This window comes from Contarinia nasturtii, unplaced genomic scaffold (genome assembly GCF_009176525.2).
Source record: "Contarinia nasturtii isolate CC-2019 unplaced genomic scaffold, AAFC_CNas_1.1 Cnas_scaffold_78, whole genome shotgun sequence".
Taxonomy (NCBI): domain Eukaryota; kingdom Metazoa; phylum Arthropoda; class Insecta; order Diptera; family Cecidomyiidae; genus Contarinia; species Contarinia nasturtii.
Window position 1 is genome coordinate 3,398,837 of NW_022197436.1, and position 22,348 is coordinate 3,421,184.

At 34.0% G+C, this 22,348-nt stretch overlaps 1 protein-coding gene across 3 annotated transcripts in view; it reads left to right on the forward strand.

The window, feature by feature from the left end:
- Positions 1 to 22,348, forward strand: part of LOC116348143 — a 408,212-nt gene that overhangs the window by 308,116 nt on the left and 77,748 nt on the right. For all 3 annotated transcript variants that reach the window (XM_031779139.1, XM_031779069.1, XM_031779222.1), the window contains 2 exons: positions 15,878 to 16,016; positions 16,112 to 16,181. In XM_031779139.1, the coding sequence (XP_031634999.1) occupies positions 15,878 to 16,016; positions 16,112 to 16,181 (209 nt within the window). The remainder of the gene's footprint in view (positions 1 to 15,877; positions 16,017 to 16,111; positions 16,182 to 22,348) is intronic.

Sequence of the window (22,348 nt, forward strand, 5' to 3'; positions counted from 1 at the left end):
TTTTCGTTTAAACGATCGTTCGTGCTTTTCTCCATCCACTGCATCTCTTTTCACACTCCACAGTACCTAATATATTTTTCATTGCATTCGAAACGTTCGTGAACATTGTTCATGGCAAAATTTTATCATTGTTTCACATTTCTAGAGTATTTTCTCTCTCACACACATCCACCCACCCAGAGAAAGAGAATGAGAGAGACTGTGTGTTAATTTTATGTGAAAGCAGAAATTCGGGTAAATATTTCTTTCTTAGTTGCAAAATTCGAATGCTTTGTGTTTGATGCATTTGCGAATGCCAATGCAGTGCCATCTCTCTAAATCGATGCAATTTTACTTTTTGATGCAATAAATGGAGAAGTTTAAAAGCAATACACAAAGCAAAAGGAAGAGAAAAGGGGCAGCAAGATTGTTGTCGAGAAAAAGTCCACGGCTAAGAATGCGAAATATATATATATATAAATAAAAGACGCGCGGTGCACCAACATACAGTGTATACATGCAAGCAAACACATTCAAATGATTATATTTTTCTATTTTAACTCATTCATCTTATTTTGGAAGTCGTTTGTGTTTGTATTGGGAATGGGAAAGAGCGAGAATAAGTTTGTGCAACAGAAAAAAAAATATATGCGGAAAAAGACGATGGCAAAAGAGCACGGTGAGCACACACAAACACACACGGAATAGAAATGAGAACTGCAAAACAAACAAGTTTTGGTGTTGGATGTGCATAAATCTATGGAAAATGTTGTGGCATACAGTTGAAAAATGCAATAGCTAAGCTATACGATGCGCAAACGAGTGTAAGCGCTCGTTGTCGGTATGTGCGATTGAACATTAAAAAACACGCAAATCTAAGTGCATTGTGCCATATTTTCGTTAATCGAATTTTCCGCTATATGCACGAACACTTCAACTCACATCTTCTTTCGGTTCTTCATATGTGTATGTGTGCGGGTGCATTTGCCTCGCTGCCTCCTATATGCGCCTCGATATTCACGTTTAACTCATACTAACAGTCTACAGCAATATGTCTCATAGATCTTTGCTCATAGATTTTCCGTAATGTATTTCGGCTAACCCATTCTCACTCCATTTCTCTCTCTCTCTGGGTTTCAGTGTGTGTTTATACGCGCGCATGGTTTTTTCTTTCTTATTTTTGCCCGTTGCATGGATTTTTTTCTCTCATTTTTTTGAGGTTTTCTTTTCATTCAGTATGTTTTTCTTCACTTTCACATTTTCCAATTGAACCAATGTGGCACTTATCCATTTCCATTTTGAAGACTATAAAGTACTTTTTCAAACTCAAAAATAGTTTGAGGCAAATTTACACACATATGTACGCATACGGAACATTCATCGGAACAGAAAGAGATCGTTTCATTTAACAATAGTGTCGAAAAGAGATAAAAAGGGGCCCCCAACAAAAATAAAATATTCGAATGCCGTTGCTACTTGAATGTCTGAATTCCATCAAAAAAAAAAATAATAATCACATGATATGCCACAACCCATTACCTATTTGCTCGAATCAAAAATCGTGCGCATAACAATGGTACACATATAAATTGGATTTGTGAAAACAATGTATGGTAATTTGAACAAAAGAAAATGAAGCTAATTCAAACATTTCATGTTTATGCGGTACGGAAGATAAACTTTATTAAATTTATCTCTTCATGAATTTTTCCACCATCAAATACACGCACGCACTCACTCATTTTCGCCATCACATGTGGATTGTACGCAACGACATCGTACCATCGAAAAATGCGTTTTAAAGCAACTCGAAAAAAAAATAAATAAGATTAGAACTTTTTGTTTGCTCCCAATAACCTCGTTTAACTTATTGAAAGCTTTCGTTTTGCTCAACCACGGAAAAAGTGTATCGACAATCGAAATCTTAATAGGAATTCGATTTTGCGTTTGTTTTGAATAAATTCCATTAGTAACCATACATAAAGGGACAGAAAAAGAGGAAATTCGCATTCTCTTTTGTAGTTGAACGGCGTGAGGTAAACGATATCTCTGTGTGTGTATTTTTTTGATGATAATCTCAATGAAACTTAGAAACGGTAGCGTTTGAGTTTTACTTTTGATTATATATGATTTATCATTGTGGCAAAGTATAAACAATATGGCACACACATTTTTTTTTCTCAACTTATGGGTAGAATTTTTGTATCGAATACCGTCGCTTTTAAGTTTAGATCAATGATTAAGATTTCCCACACAGACACAAGTGGTATAGGCACTTTCATTCAAAGAGCAACAAAAAAAAAAACACCAGTCATTCAGATAACAGCTGCGGTACAATGGTTTCCTTTAAATCGAATGTGTTACAGAACGAAATGTCGTATACATATGTGTGTGAGTTTGTGTGTGCGCAAACGGCGTTTATTTTTCTGTTTTACTTCCGTTCAAAAAAGATTTTGTGGTATACTGTTAAAATTGCATGCATTAAAAGTAATGTGACGTACTGTGTTTTGTATGGCAATACCACTCAACTCTAAGCAGCGTAGAGTTCTTCAATAGTAAATCGCTATCATTTGCACACTTCATATCATCGGAATGTTCCCACATCTTTCAACCCCCGTAGCTTCGTTGTTGCTTCGTCTCTTTCGCTCTGCGCTTTCAAAACTATACACTTAACGACACATAAGTAGCTTCTTTTGGGCTCTCCTCTTTGTTGCTCCTTTATTTCGTGTTTTTTTTTCTTTCGCCTTTGCCAGCAAAACAAAAACACAGATAGATACTAAGATATAGATCGAGACAGAGAATAAGCAAGAGTCTTTCACATTTCTTCGCCTTTTATAACTCTTTTATGTAAATTTTATGGCCAATTATAGCTAAATGGTGTTTGCTACATTCGACGAAAAAGAAAAAAAAACTAGCGATAGATGGATGGAACGGAAAAAAGAAACGTAAAGACAACAACTGGCAAAATAGCATAAAAGATTCAAAAATGAAACGAACAAAAAATATACATATTAATGTAAACAAAATGGCTAAAAGGAAAATAGCAACAGAAGCTACTAGACTATTGAGCCAATCTTATGACATATTCTCAAAATTTCTTCATCGATGTTTTATTTTTCACTTTTCTATTTCGTGAAATTAAATCCGAATGATGTTGGTTGCAAATATACCGATTTTTGTCAATTTTCTAAAATCTTCGAGAATCATTTTTGGAGTTCAACATACATAACTACAAAATATATGAGGCATGTATTTATTGAGAATGCGGCTCTATCATCATACATTTCAATCGCGATAAGACAATGCACAATTAAATACATAAAATCAGACAATTTGATTTAATTTATTCAATTACTTAACCCGTTCATCGTAAACATCATCTGACGGTATTTATTATTCGCATTGAAATAAAACGTGATGCTATTAAGAAGCTTTAAATTCATCATACTCAATCACTTTGAACTAACTCCTCAACTTTTTTGGCTAATTGCAGTTTTACAGCAGTTGGCAATACAAAAGTGTGTATTCATTATTGTGTTGTTCGTATTTTGTAATCGAATTGAAGTGAAAAAATAATAAATAAAATAATTGCATTTTTCGTTGTTCATACGATATATGATGTAGAATATGTATAGAACACGTGGAGTGTGTGCGAAGATTCACTCGAAATCCAAAATGCCAACATTTCGGCATCGTACTCAAGTAAACCGTACGAAACAGAAATGATCAAAAACTTTCAACTTTCACAATTTTCCGACGAACATTTTCTTGATATGTTCACAAGAGTTAGTGAGTTTGAATTCCGTACGTGGCACGATTTTGGCTACTTTTCGCCACCATATGATTCTCTTCCTCTCTACCACCTCCTCTCTCCATGTGTGTGTATGCTGACGTGCGCATATTATTACTGCTCTTGCCATACCATATCGTACGATAATTTTGAGATGGAAAATTCACAACGTTTCCGCTCATTCGTTTTCGTAGTCTCTTTTTTGGTTATACGCGCTAGATTTATTCACACAGTTAATTGAGTTATACGTGCAAGTATATTCCACACCATGTAATGCACATTCATTTATGTGAAAAGAGAATGATTTCTCTCTCTCTCTATCTCTTACACACTCAACCCGAGCTAAGTCGTTATGGTTGAGTTCATGCTATTTTGTCAAGCATTATATTCTTGGCGCTCACTTCAAACCAGTTTGTACTTCCACTTTGCTTTCTCTCTCTCTCTCTCACACACACACTTTGACATTCCATTTTGTCTCTGCAACTCTTTCTTCAATTATCTCTCTCTCTCTCCCTGTCTCTCGAATTACATCTTGTAAAACATCACAAAAACGCTGATAAGTTGCTGTGCTCTTTGTAAGAGTGTGTTTGCATTTGCTTTTGTTAGTGCACGATTGTATGGCACACGCTTTAGCGATTTGTTGAAAATTCGAAAATGTGGAAATACATATCCTTCAAAATAAGGAACGCAAAAACTGTATGTGTGGATGCTGTCGCATCAAAAATATATACATATTCAACATACATAATATCGAAATGCCATGTCTATGTTTGACATCCGACATTCGACACTCGACACTATTAATCTTGTTAGAAAATCAGTTAAGGTTAAATGAATATCAACACTTTGCTGCTAATTAAATTTTATTTCCAACGGATTAGCCGAAAATTCTTAACTTTGTTCTTTCGAAATACCGAACACTGTGTATTCCTTGATAATGGAATATACACGTTAAGTGCATGGATATAATTTTCTGATGGCCTTGAAACGTTTTTTTTTGTTGTTGTTAATTTTTGTTCATCACCATAAAGTATATCACGTATACGGTATTTTCATTTTGGTTAATAAAATAAAGTGTAAAATCTACAATACAATTTTCAATTAGGAAACGGCTCTTTGCTAGAAGTTCATGGGGTGAACAAAATGACACTTATTATCGCTTATAAGAATAAAGCTCTTTTATTGCACGCCTTAGAATTTGTTTACGACATAGATACTGAAGTGCGAATGCGGTTCGAAAAAATAGAGAATGGCGCGAGGAAAAAAAAATAAACTCTGATTTTGAAAAAAAAAAATGATATTGCATGCGTAGTTCAGCATGAAATTTGCAACGATATTGTGCGAAAAATGGCGCATAACAAACAAAATACCTTCCTTAGGTATGCGGAAAAGTAAAAGGTAAAAGGTGCACACAAATAATTATACACTCGAAATGATTGCCATGGAATAACTGCCATTCATATATAAACAACCTGGCCACAACCAGTTTTCTCTAACTAGTCCACGAACTGAACGTATTCCGCAAATACACAAACACGTTTAACGTATAATTATCCTTTGACATACATTTTCTTTTCTACACTTGAAAATCTCTCAAAAACTCACGTATGGTGCGTAGCGTGGGTTCCTCTTGAGTCAAAGCACATTACACAACGAATATACGATTCAATTGTATTATAATATAAGAAGGAAACGGATTGAAAATCAGATGTAAAAATTCATATTGGCGTACTTGCATTTAACGTCAATTGATCAATCAATTCATTTCATTTTACGTAATAATTTTCCATCCTCTATCGACTTCCGCACATGATTTTTGGTGGTAAAAAGAAAATTTGACAAATTATTTTTCCATCTTTATTACCTCACGTATTTGGTCGTTTTCCCTTTAACATCGCTCCGAATCGAGAATATTCCCATTAAATTCTAATTAAATGTACAGATACACATTTAAGCTGCCATTAACCTACGTGAAGTACGACACTATTTACACCAGTACTGATTTAATTAGGGTCTATATAAACTGTTGCATAATATAGCATACATAAATTCATCGGGAATCGATGGGCAATTCGGTGAGAAACGCCGGGAAAACACTTTATTCCAGTTTGGTGTTGCATTATTTTAGATCGACGATGAGTATCAATTTCTCGTTATGATGATACAAATATATTGAAAGCATGTTATAATTTATTGTTCAATTTAATTAATTTTAATAATTTTATGGCTTCCAAAAAGACGTGTAGCGCATTGAATTTGGAAAAACATTGGATGTGTAGTGTGATTGCGCCAGGCAAATGTGAATGACGAATTATTTCCTAGCACTATTACCTCCATCAGCAATTTTGTGGTCGGAAAACTGTGTGCATGGAAAAAAGTAAAGAGTGTGTCATGGACATTGTATTGAGCCATTCTGAAGCAAAATTCGAAAATTGAAAAAAAAGGGCGAAAAAACCACAAAAGTCGATAAAATTTATTAATATTGATGTTAATTGAGCAAATTGATTTATATTGTGAAAATGTTGTGCGTATTATTCAACAACGGTTAGCAATATGGCAACACGCATTCAAGTGACATTCTCCTCCTGATTCGAACACTCACAGTCCCAAAGTATTGATGACGAACATTATGAAACACGTAAATGACTTTCAAACAAAAACAACACTGTGTTTGTGTCTCTACCTCTCTAAACACTCGGTCGGAACGTTTATATGAAAGAATATATATCACCGATGACGATAAAAAAAAACAATCGAACGATGCGCGCACTGCATGACGGCGAGAAATATGATAAAAATGAAAAGTACCCAATATTGGGTGATATTCATAATGTGAACAAATTCAAGACTATGGACTATACGGTGTTTGGCATAGCAAACAGCACAGAATAGGAAAGCGGCGTAAAGTCAACAACGATCAAACGCGATTGGCAGAAATTAATGATAAGCACTCAAACATAATCGTTTTACCTAGACAAATTGAGCAGTTTTTTGTTGTTTTTTTTTTGCCGCCATATCGATTTTTGGGCACAACGCCCTCATATACACACTTGTCGGCATCAGTTAAGATGGTTGGTAACATTTTTTTTTGTCTACCCCATTTGATAAAATGCGTCACGAAATCAATATAAGCGATTTAATGGATTCTATAAAAGTTAAACAATATCCTTGTCTTAATGTCTCACACCAATTTTCAAAATCTAGCATGTTGAAAATAATGTATTCATTGAAAAACCACTGTATCTGTTAAGGCATTTCTGTCTCTTATGATTATGGATATTAATATGCATTATCGAAGTAAAGCAAGACATTTTTGCATCCAAGAACTTTCATTCGAATCGTAATACTCATAAATCCAGATGAAAATCAAAAGTGCTTAGAACTTGCTATCAGTTATAGTTTGCAATAACAACAAAAAACTAAACATAAAACCCTTTAATGCATTGTTCAAAGACCGGGTTGGGATGATGCGCTGAATTTTCCGTGTTGGTTTGTATGATAAACGATTAAAAATGTGAAGCAATTTAGTGAATGAGCGAATAAGATACGACCGGGGGAAATCTAAATCACCAACTTGAGCTGATAATCCAAATGAATTTATCTCACCTCTCTTCAATAATTCACCGACCATCGTTCAGATGATTTATCAACGTCGATATGTAATGGTGGTGGTGGTAGCATTGTTTCAGTATGTTTGCGAATCTTATTCAGTTAGTTTTTTTTTTCAAATTGTGTTTTGTTTGTAGACCGAGAGATGGGAAACATAAATCTCAAATACACACCAACAAATGTCCAGGCAAAAAAAAAAACATTGCACCAATTGTTTCCTGTGTGCAGAAAAAATTGACTTACAGTCAGTCAAGTATGAATGAAATAATGCGACTATAGTGATGATTATAAGTTGATTAAAGTTGAATGGTTTTCATACAAATGTTGAAATCATCTCCGAATAGTGTCATAATCGCCGATATTGAAATAATTTTCATTTCACGATTTTCATAAGTACATACGCAATAAATGAATAGTAGAGAAATTAGTGTTATTGAGTAACCTCATGAATTTGACACATCACTATATGCAGAGGGTAGCAATATTATGTATGGCAGTGATGACATGAGATTTATGTTTCTCATTTCTTTGTTTATTATGGTATTGCATGAAACTGGAATTTGATAGATGGTTGAAAACCGGAAATGAAAAAAAAAAAAAAAAATACAACGACAACGGAAAATTTATAAACTTTAAGGTTGTTATCGATGGTCCAATAGTGTAAGAGATGTTTTTTTTTTCGAAAAAAACTGAAAATGATATTTGTTTCAACTCTTACCAATTCGTCACAACAATTTTGCAATGCGCAATCTCTTCGATAGAGAAATATTGGCCATCGTTTTCGATGGGAGATTTTCGTTAAATGGCGATGGGAATGTTGTTATATCGTGAAGTATCGAACTCACATTAATTAGAGTATATTTTGCATACTGTGGTTTTGGTAAATGCGTCATCATCCTGCCATGTTAACATGTAGCATACGCCGTGTAAAATTCAGTCGTCAGTTAATTAACAGTATCGATATGGCGGAAAATGTTCATCGTGCAATACACTTACTTTTGGATCGTTGTAATCGTCATCATAAATGAAGTTCTGGATGTGTCACAATGAAACGTGGTTGATGTTTTTGCGAGTATTGGCGCTCGGTTCATCGGCTGCTGTCTTCTTTGGATGTTGGTTATTTTAACGTTTTTTGGCTTAAAAATTTGTTTCTTTCCATCGATTTAATTACCATATGCTGCATACCACTTTAATCCAATGTTCTAGATGTAATCAACGTAAATTATTCTTACTTCCCGTTTCATTTATTACAACCAACAATACATCGTGAATAATGCATGTTTGTGCGCGCACATTTTATAGGAAACATTTGCGAGGCAATGCAAAATTTCGAAAAATTGTCAACTGTATCGGCGAGTGTTTGCATATGTATGTGTTCCGGTTTATAGAGTTGTGCATACTACAGTGATAATGATATTGTAGCGAAAATAACGAACAATAAAAACACCAAGTTTGGCTTGCTATAATAATCGCTTCGGCAATAACAACGAAAACAACAAATTACATAACCAAGTGCAACAACATGTAAAATTCTCATTAAAATTTCATATGCTGCTTCATATTAAATGCAGTTTTGTTTGTGATTTCATGGATGGGGGAATGTTTAGCTCAAAATCCATACAAATGTCCATATAACATTTTTTTGCTCTCTCTTTCTCTATTTTTGGATTTTACGACATTGACTGTGTCTATTAGGCGATGTTTGTTGTGGCATTTTCATTTCTCTCTATTGCAATGTTCATGCGCTTCCGTGTATTCAAAAATGAAAAGTTCACGATGCATGCAAACATCGATTCAAATTCAAATCGGCTCCATCGAAAGTGAACTAGCTAACAAACAAATTACAACGAAATGCATACGACGACAACAACGTCAATGATGATATTAGGATAAATGTAGCAGTTTATGTTCAACATTATTTACGATGACGGCAGCGCATCCTCTTGCACTTAAGCCTCCCCCTCCCAAAAGTCATACACGTTCGTTGCGTTCGCTTGTTTTATTGTTATTTGTTTTTCCAACATTCTTTTTTTTTATTCATCTCCCTCGCTTTCTCTTTCGTCGGATTGTAGACTGTGGCATACTCAGTTTGATGTATGCATGCAATTAAAATCGCTAATAAAATGGTTATGGATTTAAAGTTCGGTGCCAGCCCGAAAGAACTAAACATATTATAAATTTGTTCATTTGGTGTGTTACATCAAGCCCGAAGTCATTTTGCAGTTGTACACATTGTTGTATATATTCTCTTTGTATCTTAGCCATTCCACAAGCACCCCAATTCGAAAGGCAATCGGCACGATGAAAATACACATGCACATATGCATATACATCTTTGCGCCAAATATGCGACCAACAAAACAGCAAACTCAATTCCATTATTGACTATGCCAGCCGAATATTGTGGAAATATATATTTGACGGTAGAATCAAATTTACATCAAATACGGTTAGCATTGTGATTATTCACAGCAAGTGCTTGAGTGTCATTCTTTGTTCGATGTCTGCAAATTGATTCGAATTTAATTTGCAGTATTTACTTCTCATGTTTAGTTTCACAAACTGCACTGCATTCTCCGACACTTGTTCACTTGCTCTTGCCTCTTGTTCTTGATCTCATTCCATCTCGTGTAAAATGTTCGAAATTTTGGCTAACAAATTAGTGTTTATAAATCAACTTGAATGTATTAATTGAATGCCGCCCATTTGAATTTGGAAGCCATGTCGTTCAAACACAGCGATATTAATTATAAAGAGAAACCTTCACATTCCGAAACTATCGATTTTGATGATCTTCGAAGTCACACCCAATCAACATATAAAACAAATATAATATTCAGCAACATTGTCACCCTGTACAAGGCATAAACCATATTAAAATGATGTAGATGTCAACCAATAATGATACACCTTAAATGATAAGATACTTTCATTTGAGAAATCAATTTATTTTAATTGCACATTTATTGCATTTTCATTTGGATATTTCGGCGTGAAAAAATCAAGGATTCATTTTTATATATAGCTATATCCGTTGTAGCATGTATATGTCAGCATACAGCGACACAGCAATGACAGTTTGTTATTTGCGCACACAACAGTGCAAATTAAATGCATTTCTCAAGAAATTTGACACATACCTGTTACTGACACGTCTCCTTGTGCGAAGGTTTTAAAATAAATTAAAAATTTCCATTTTCTTTGAAAGTTATGTTTATATTTACGGTACGTGCAAATGGTTTGCTTCAAATACATAATCGATATAATGTTGCCATTTAGCAACAAAATAGCAAAATTCCATTTGAAGGAGCAGTTTTATGTGAAAGAAAGTGCCATATCGATTCGATGTTCTGCCCATTCTCTCTCCCTCTCTCTCCCTGTGCTTAACATTTCGAAATGATTGCATTTACGATTTTGGTTTTGCATTTGATAAAGATTACCGGTTTCCAGTTTACTTTTCGAATGTAAGAAAGAAGCATTCTGGCCAACCGACATACAGATACAGAGTAAGATCACGGTATTTGGAAAGAAGGTCATGCTGTGTTTAGCATGGCAAAAGATGAATGGTGCTAATCTAAAACTGTCTTAAAACTTTCCCAAATACGACTAAAAATGGTTATTGGTATCCAATTTACATTGACTTATCGTTTCTGTTCCGGTGATATATTGCTATATTTATGGATAGCATGGATGAATGTGTGTATAAGCATTATTGGCAAATATTTATAGCGCGATGTACGGTGTTCGGGCACGCATGTGTAACCCGTGGCACGTGAGGGTGTTTGTTTTGAATTATGTTTATATCTTCTTTGATTTCTTTCTGTCGACGCAATTCCGCATACAATTTCCATTCCAAAGCAATCCAATGACTTCATTTCCATCGATTTTCATCGATTGCATATCGATAAAATTTAATACATTTTTCTTCGATTGCAGCACGGCAATCACGATTCGTCAATGTGAATAACATCATTAAGACATCATTTGCTTAATTGCAACAAATGAAATAACAAACTGTCAATCTTGTTAAGGCTGAGTGTTTATAAAAAGTGGCTACACCGATTTACATTTGATTGAATACATTTTGAGACATTCAACTACTACTAATATACAAATACGAAATAAAATAAAATATCAATTTAATCACTTAGTAAAATTCAAAATGTAATGTTTTGGGAAGCATATATCTATATTATGTATGCCATATCCGATCATCAACCGTGCACAACTAAAATTGATACCATTGCCACCTGAGTCCAACCGGGTCCTTTTGCGCTCCGTTCCTGGTATGATTTGGCTCTTCTGTGTTAATGTGTATGTGTTTTTGTGTTTGCACACCACTCGACTTTGATTACTCACATTGAGGCTTTCATTTCAGAGAGCAACCATAAACATTTCGTCCAAAAAATAAAGCCAACGTAAAACTAAATACCAGATTGCATTCATGCAAATAATATTATGGCATGTGTGTGTGTGTATGTGTTGTGTCGCTTCGAATTAGATGAAATGATTTTATGTATGTATGTGGTGTGTGTGTGTGTGTGTGTGTGTGTATTGTGTATGTATTATTATATTAGTACTCATATTATTATGATACAATGCACACGCTTCCGACAAACGCAAATGCTTTTGAAATATATTGCATGCACAAATATAAATTCGTGTACGGCTATGAAATACATCACAAACAATCATAATAAGTGGGTCGGTAAATCTTGTACAAAGTTGTTTGCACAGGTGTATCTCAAATGATCTCTCTTTCTATCGTTCTCAATTTTGTTTGCTTTAATGCGGCCGGAAATTTTGGCCTCCAACAAACACACACATACACATGCTCATACTCGCTCTCTCTCTATCTCTTTCACACCTTTTCTTTCTTCCACACACTCACGTAAAGATAAATTGATATGGTATAGCATCGTTTATTTGCTTGATGGAAAAAAGGGAATGAACAGTTTCTTTTAAAATAACGACCAATAACTGTGTGCAATTTTACGCTTTTCTTGTACTACATTCTATCAGTAGCACTTTACCATTTCCTCTCATTCTCGTTGCCCATTTTCACTCGTTCCGTTCGTTTGAATTCGTTTCGGCATTGAGAAAAACAACACACCGAAGTAAGTGATTTCTGGCAAACGTTTTGCTTTTATAAAGTGCCATTGCATACATAATACAAAGGTTTTTTTTATTGAGCTTTATCAGCGTTATCAACATTTGGTTGTTGTATCGGAGAGGGGGAAGGTTCATGATGAATGTAAAAATCAACGCCGATCATCACAACGGATAAGTCCGTGTGTTTCGAATGGTAAAAATATGGCCGTAAACAATGCGTCGAACTGAAGCAATATTAAACAGCCGCAACAACGGGACATAGAAGGTCAGTTAAAACATCAGCATGACATAAAATTCTGAATAGCTTGGTTGGTTGGGTGATAATGCTTACAGTAAAATGTCTGTGTGAGTATCGGCGAAAACAGTAAACAAAAAAAAGGAACCAACAACCAAAAGAAAATTCTCTGCCACCGTTCAACATGCTGCTATTGAAATGGCCATCATCAACAGCATTTTGCACATAATTCGTTCGTCCAGTACATCTATGGCTATTAGCGAGACACAATATTCGGTGCACAAGATAATATATATATATATATAGGTATATATGGAGCGTTTATTTTCGTCGCACTTGTCTCATTGGGAATTGAACGCGTATTATTCCTTCTGGCTACATTCTGATAAGAAATACGTGACAGAGTTTTTAAATGTTCTATTTAACAATCATCAGTCAAATGCACACACACACACACACACTACTTGCGGCACATCGCGAAAATCGTTGCCATCACAAAACAATAGCGTAAACTGTTTATTGAGAGGATGAAATGCACAATGAAAATCGCACACGCTCACTTGACGCACCAAGGTGAAACGACAACAACAACAGAAAATGACGATTGTGCGAGTTCAGCGTATACTCGCAAAATGAGATACACTTTATTATCCATGCAATAGCACATGAAATGCGATAATTATGTTAAATGTTGTTTATTTAATTTTAAATAAGATGATTAACCATTTTTTCGTTCGCTATCTTTCTCATATTGTCGCGCTTCTTCATCTCTTTTGGTGGCTAACAGTTCAAGAGTCAAACAGGAGTTTATCTATGCTTTTGACAAGAAGTTTTGTTGTTATTTGTGACCCCCTGTGAGTCTCAATGTGCATTGATGTGCGGTGCTCGGATACGTAATCAAGATGAGCAAAATAAGGAAAATCATGAAAATTCATAATATAAAAAAAATTAATGTATGCACAATGACACGAAAAACCGCTTGCACACACACATTTTATATTACAATTTGACTTCGAACGAAGTGTATTGAGCGCGTAACGCGCTATTTTTCACATCATGCCAATTCAATTGTGTATTTTGCCAATATGAATCTGGTGGGTCCAATTAAATTTACCTTTTACGTCTCCGTCCTGTTCCTGTCTTCATTTACACACAACACACATGCGTACAATGCAAAGATAGTAATAACCGAAAGCTCTGCAAACGTATAATGTACAAAATGCAAATTTTTCATCGTTTGCCAATGGCACTTTCATATTCTTTCGTCTCTTCCTCTGACTTTCTATATCATTCTTTGTTATTCGTTTTTCGCTCTTATTTCACACGCTTTTTTTTCTGCTCGAACCGATTAGATCCGCACAATTTTTCTTCTTCATATACCTACTTAAATGTATCATTGTCCTTGTTGTAAAAATATTATGCTCGATAAGGGAGTAAAAAAAAGGCGAACTGACAAAAGATGGTGTGCTGATAGAATTAGAGCGAATCTAATTTCCTTTTATTTCAGTGCGATTAATTTTATCATCAAAAAGTGCATGCAAAAATGAAAAAAAAAAATGGAGAAGAAAAGAATAAAAAGAGAAACGCATGCACACAAAGCGAGAAATGGAAACAATGAAAATGAACAAGGAAGTTATGGGCAATAAACGGGATCTTCTGCTGAAATATTATTTCGGGATTTTATATGTTACAAATTTCTTGAAACTAAACCAAATTCGATGTGTTGTGCTGAAATAAAATGCGGGCGCACGCCCGCGAATGCCAGCCAGTGAGTGTGTGTGTGAGAGAGAGAGAGAGAGAGAGAGAGCTGTAACGTTTAAGAATGTGCTTTGCGCTTGAAATTTAAACATTTTACACATTATAAAAATACATTTTCACATCTTCTTCTGCAGTTGAAAGGAAATGCAAAGCGAATGTGTTGCAGTGTTTGCAACAATGTGATAGAACTCAGCGCGCACACCAGCATTGAAAATTGTTTTTTCTTTCTCTTTTCTTCCATTCTTTTTGTCCTTTTTATTCAGTTTTATTCGTTCGTTTTCTTTGGTCGTCTCTGCGGCGCGTTCGTCTTCCGCCGCCACGGCATTATTATTCGTTCCTATTATTTATCGTTTTGCATAAAATGAGAAACTATAATAACCAGTAAAAAGAAAATGGATTGAATGAGTGAGTACGAAGTAAAAGTATTTCATACATTCATTTTTTTTTCTTCTCGCGCTGCTCTTTGCACAGTTCTCTATGCAATATGATGATTTTCTTGGCTGCGTCGAATCACTTGCATCTTACGATGTTCGAATGTTAAATATCACATTGCATAGTTAAATGTTGGCGATGAATTCATGAATTGTGAAAACGGTAAAAGCGCATTAAATTGAAATTGAATATCGATATATATATCGTTCATTTGCTCGCAACATATCACCCAATGGGGGACATACGAAATGGAATTTTAATGCAATAGAATATCATATAAACGAATGGAAATAATTTATGTTCTACCCTTTGGCAATTCAAGCCACAACCGACATGATTCGTATTCGTAATGTGTGTTTGTATGTATACACGTGTTCTGTTTGTTTTGTTCGTATTTCATCTTCTTCTTTTTTCTCTCTTTCCCTCTTATTGATTTTTCGCATCAAACGGATGTTACCATACATTATATAATCCGTGGGTGAATATTTTTTTTGTGCTTCATTGTCTGGGCGAAGAAAAAAAGTAGTGACCATTTCATTCATCATTTCATGCGTAATTTAAATATGAAATGTGTCTTATGAAAATTCTTCGGAAAAAGCATTTGCATTTGATGTATTTAACTTAAGCAATTTCACCAACATGCATCTTGGAAAAATCAATGAAATTCGAATGGTTCGAAATGTAGACGTTTGAATTCCATTTTTTTCGCAATCGTAAAATCTTCGTTCGGGTTTTTTTTTCAACAGAAATAAAAACATTGAATTACATCTATACCATTAGAACCCAAAATATATACAATATATTCTATATAATAATATTTCTTTTTGTGAATCTCACTTTATTTTTCTATTATCAATTCAATTTGAATCTATTATTTAAATTTTATTTAAAATCTTTTTCCATCTTGAATTATATATAACGCGTATTGGTTTGAATGTTAATGCCATTGTGTGTGTTCACAGTTTTGATGTTCGTGGACGATCGTTTGCCAAAGCACTACTGTGGTCCGATACCAATTCCTTTGGGTCCCGAGCGTATTTTCTAACAGTGTCCCGACCAGCCGGTCTCAACGTAGACAACGTTCACTTGGACGATGAAGGGGTAAGTGTTATTTATTCAGTTCTTTTCTGTATGTATATATGCCATATAGGTTCAAACACATTCAACTCATTAATGTGCGGAATAATTCATTTCAGGTGTATCGTTGTCGAGTTGATTTTCAAAATTCACCAACCAAAAATCATCGCATCAATTTAACAGTGACGGGTAAGTTCAAATTTTCATTTTCTGTTCAATGAAATTTAAAAGAAAAAAAATACAAAGGAATTTCAAGCCAAAAAGCAAGCTTCTTTTTCACATATCTTCACGAGTTCAAAATAGACAACAGTCAATTCAATCCGAATCTCTTTTAGTCAAATAAATATGGCAATCTATCTTTATGAATTTCAATCAATTTTGAGCTTTTTCATATATTTTTTTCGCGCACACCTGTGTATTTGTACACAAAAATGAGCCAAAATGTTGAACACCTCCGCAAAATTACTATTTACATGTCAGGAAACACAAATGAATCGTTTTTAAATTGGGTTGTTGTGAATCTGTCTGTCAGATTCTGTCACGTATTGTAGGTATTAGTTTTGAATCGTAATGAAGCTGAAAATGTGACTGCGATGCATAATCGATCAGCGCATCATGTTGACAATATTCTAATGAATAGAATTTATTGTGCTTTGTATTTTATAAATTGTACAGTTGTCTGATTTGACAATGCGTTTGATCGCTCAGCTCTTTCATTCACTTTATACTATGTTTGCATAGTCGGCTAAACCGACATAATGTATTTATTCACCGTTATATATTTCAAATCATTACCAATTAATTCCATTTTAATAATTTTATGGTCCCAATTACCTTATTATTATTAAGAACCTAATTACGAATCCGCTCAATTTTCATTCAAAATTTAAATTTCTTGATGTTATTAGTTAAAATAATTTTAAAATTTAAACTTTACAAATTCGTATTTGAGAGAATTTCAATGGGAGAGTCAAACCATTCTGCTCTTTTGATACCAGAAGAAATCAGAGTTTGACTCCGCTTTGAACTTATCTAAATCATTGAATACCTATTTTATTGAACTCTTTGGAAAATTCATAGAAATATTCGGTTCTAGATTTTTTTTTATTAGAAAATATTTTCATCGTCCATAGTTTGTGCCATCAGTCGATTTTCTAATATTGAATTGGAAATTGTTTTCTTTCGATATTCTCAATGTTAAGATATTATAATCTCAGACAATATATTTGGATTTTGTCATCTGGATAACGTTAGGCGATGATACGAAATGAAAACAATCGAAGTGATTGTTATGGTTATGGTAGTATTTTTAAACCTATACAATACATCCATATCATCGCCTAATGTTATCCAGATGACAAAATCCAAATATATTGTCTGATGAAGAGGCGAAGTTGGCAAAATTTTCAATTTATATTAACGTGGCTTTAACATGACTTGAATGCATTGTGTAAGACTAATCTGTTTATTGATTCGGAAGAAATTACTTTACACAACCCAAAAGAAAGCGAAACAAAACGGATTGAAGCATAATATGGATAGATTGTGATAGACTGTGCAATATTGTTATGCATGCACTTATAAAGCTATTTGAGACTATGGCGATTCGGTATCCTCGTAGAATCGGTTGTTCGAAAAATAATAAGAATCGAAAAAGGTACAGTTGATTTTGGAAACTTATAATATGGTCTGTCTGTTAGACAAGTTAAACTTTTTCGGTGAGTCCATTAGTTTTTGAGTAATTGTGCACAAGAAATCGATGTAAATCACTTGTTAACTTCAAAATGAAATGTTCACAAAATTGAACTTATTTATATACACGTCTATCTTCATTGGATTTATTTGAATAATCGTCCATTTCCGAATAACAACAACAAGACAAAAATTTATTAAACAAACGAAAATGCAATCGCATTCAAAGTAAACGAAACTGAATTAAACAACACAAAGTGGCCGCAACAAGTTCAAATACTTGGCTTTATAATATGCTTTTATAAGAAAGTGTTTGGCATGTTCTTATCAACGCAATAGGTAGTGAGGAGTTGAGTGCAACGCATAAGAGAATTTCATTGAAAACGCTCAACTCCATATTTTTGTTCTAATTTCATTTTCTATTCTATATTTATTCAATATGCTTTTTGCCGTAAATTTTATAGTGTTTTTCTATCGCATTTCGATGAAATTCCACAATGGACAAAACCAATGTAAAGATTGTGGTGTCGTTTGTTTTTCACCTAACTTTACGCCACAGCGGCATGTTTGTTATTGCACGCTGTTAACGTTGTTTCTTCTTCTTCTTCTTCTTTTTTCGTCTATCACATTTGATGTATTTTGTTTGATATATTCAACACTGTTTGCGATTGTTGTGTTTTTTTTTATTTGCGCAATATTTTTATTGGGCCAGTGTTGACAGTGCTGAAATGTGGATTCATGTTAGGGAATAAGCTGCGGCTCCTTCGATAAACAACAAACAATAACATTAGACACAGAATATCAAAGCACGCATCACTTGCGTATATATATAAAAAATAATACAGAGAAGTGAGATAAAGAATAACAACAAAAAAAAACGCCATCACCAAGGGCAAAAACTATTTGACTAACAGTGGGAAAGAGCGAAAATTGTTTTATGCTTCGAATAAATGCTTTTAGAACAACCGTGGGAGAGACAAGAAAACATGGATAAAAGCGAGAATGTAAAGCCATGCACCGATGATGTTTTTGCAACAACTATTGAGTTGAGTGTGAAACAACGCGGATCCGAAAATATGGAGCATTTGTTTTATCTCGTGTATACACAACATATTTCACTTTAGTTGTTGATTCACTTAATTTTTTTTTTATCTTCTTCTTCTCATGTTTGATAGTGTGAACGACTGAACGTAGTGTCAAAACGAATATAATAAATAAGTACATCACGTTCAATCTAATAATTTTTTTCTCTTCTTATCTGTGCTGGGTCTTTCGTTTGTACACGATCCAAACAAACTCATGATAACGACAAATCGGCTGGCTTACCAATGCCATGTTGGCATATACACACACACATAAATATTTACTTCAACCAAGTGGCAGTTAGATTTTTAAGGCGCTGCCACAAGTTTATGAATAGACTTACTTGACGAAGTGAACAATCGATGGATAATTTATGGTCCAGATATGACCAACCAGTTGCGACGCCGATTATGGATAGAAAAATACATTCGAAGCCCGAAGAATATAGAAAAATATTGGCAAGCACACATCATTTTTTTAGTCGCAGAAGCATCTTGGCGCAAAAGTCAAGTGCTGCAACGGAGAAAAAAAAACGAAGACCAAAAAATAGAGAGTTTAAAGGAGGAACAAATAGGATCCATCGTCGATGATGTTGGAAAGTAAAACGTACCTGTGCACTTACCTACATACATAAAAATGATGTAACGTCAAGAATATTGTGCAACATTTTACGCTTCATCAAATGAGCACAACGTAAACGTTTTTTGCCACTTTGACTTGTATTTGTATACACGTTCCATCAACGAAACTGAAACAAAAAAAAAAAACAAAACTTGGTTAATCAACCAATTTCAAAAAATAATCGAAATATGCAAATTTTCGACAAAGTTTATTTGAATGAATGACGATTTTTGTTCAATAATGTTTTTCGGGGAAAGGATAACCATTGATACGACCTTTCACTTTGGAGTTTTTATGCGATTCCATTTGAAAATATAGTTCGTTGTCATTCATATATTTCCTCCATTTCTTGAAAAAAAAAATTTCAATTGATACTTCGTTTTTCTATTGGCCTTACCTTCCGTTTATTCACGCGTACCTTCTGTTTTCTTCATATTCACTTGTTCGCAAAAAAGTGTGATTTGGATAGAATATATTCGGTTCATTATTATATTGCTTGTGTTACTTTAACGCTATGTGCACACTAAGCGTGCAATATGACAGACAGAGTGGAAGTACATATATGGAGAGAGATGGAGTATTGTGCTTTGCTGAACTGTGGATAGAATTGTTGACTGAATGTGATTGAATAAAGTCAATACACTATGAAAATGGACCCTGAGGTGATGGTGTCGTGTGGAACGAAACGTTAAAAGAATATATATAATTCAACACAATATAAAACATCTCTTCTGCTACTGCTTACCTTCAAATATTTCTGCCAGAAAATAGCACTACAAAAGTAATAGAATGCACACAACATCTTAACAATAATATAATTTTACAATGTATACTCGAAGCAGCATTTTCCATACACTCTTCGGTAACGGATAAATAAGAAGAGGATGGAAAAACGTAAAACACTTTTGAGATTTATGCTTGGTTGTTAAAATTTCCTTTTTCTCTTTGCTCATCAAGAAAAGGAGAAAATTTTACCATATAGGCACCAGGCTTCAAAAATCGTGTGCTGTTTCTACAAAAAGCATATGTTTCTACTTTGCATGTGCCTGAGATGTATGTATGCGAGACAAGTTTTGAGAGCTTGAACGAGATAGTAAAAGCGCGGTGATGCACAGCATTGGAATGTGCTGCATATACAAAGACTGTCAATGTGCATCTTACGAAACTGGTATGCCTCATGATTTCATTTGAAATGAGTGGATGCGCACTGACGTATATGATTATGTGAATGTTTTTAATGCGAATATTTTTCTGTGCAAACGTCAACAACAATAGCAATGATGTCGACAACAACAATAATATTGTGAACAACTACTCCAATTATGTGTTTACAAACACACACTCAACATCACATATACAACTTTTTGCCATCGAATTTCTATGGCCTTTTGCAACCGGTGAAAGTAGCTAACAAGGACTGCATACACACATGGAGAGGAAACGTGTAGAAAGAGAGGGCAGAGAGAAAATCAACAAGCATACTTGAACTTTTCGCACCCCGAAAAACGTGCTCAGACATTTGTTATATTTACATTGATGATCAATTTTCGTGTGAAACACTTTTCGACATGTCGAAACGATGCGGTAAAAATACAGAAAATGCTCAATTTTATTGAAGGCACTTTGTGTGTGTGTGTGCGGTGCTACAAGCGCATGTATCGTTGACAATACATGGAGTTATTAAGTAATTACAAAAGTCGAAAAGCATACAATATACAAAATGTATATGTTATCGCAGCTCTCAATCGTTGTACAATTTAATTAATTATACACTCTTCATAAATAGGTAATTGATAGTTAAATGATCGTAATTGACTATATATAATCATGGTATATACATAGGTATTTTCTATTTATTTGAAAGGCATATCAGCTATGCAACTAAAATTAAAAATTCATTGGGTAAAAATAATCATACATGTATGTATTTAGTGTACTGAAAGTAACAACGTTACCGTTTGTTTGCTTTTCAACACGCATACACACTTTTGTTTTATTATTAAGTAATAAGGAAATTTCTACACAGATTTCTCAATTTTATACAATGAATTCGGTTTTGATCGAAAACTTGTCCATTCAACTAAAGTGCATGGTGCTATTTTATTTTTAACGCAGAGCATTTTGATGTCAACCGATTCGATTGATGATCGAAATAATTCTTTCAAATAACAAACAGCATTTTCTGATATTGAGTACAAAATAAGACCGATTTATCAACATTTGAACATTTGCTGGATGAATTGATCGTTTGCCTTGCATTACGATTTCAATAACTGAACGTGTTTATAAATCAAATCACGGCTGTATGGGTGCACAGAATGATGATCTTACATTCGTTCGAATTTTTCATTCTTTTTTTGGCAGATGTGCGATATCAAGTTGAAGAGATTGAAAAGGAATCGTATTGCGTTGAATTTCTTTGGAGTTCGTTTAAATTTGATAAGATTTTAAAACGATTTCTGTGCATACTCTGTTGTTTTGTTCGTCAGCATAATCAATTTTCCCTATCATCTGCGATACAGATTGCTATTTTGTGCCATTTGAGAGAAAAAATAGTTTTTTTGAGTTTTAATTTAATGCTTTAGGTGATATGGAGTACCTATTTTCTCTAAGGAGGTGATTCATCAGATTCAGTATGATTCACAAGATTCAGATTATTTGGCTGGCATTTGAAATGTCATCTGTGTATGACACACATGAAAAGAATATTTTTTTTAAAACGATTTTTTTACATTCCATCAATTTTAATTATTTTGTGTTTTTTTTTTTTTTGATCAAATGAAATCAATAATATTTAGAAATTGTTGATTGATCACATTCGTGATACAATAAGTGATGATCATTTGACACTTGGATTAATTTGATTCAAAGTTCTATAATTGTGTCCGTAAGAATAAATATGGCAATACAAAAACGGAATCTGAAGAACGTTACATAATTTTTTTTTGTATGGAGTTGTA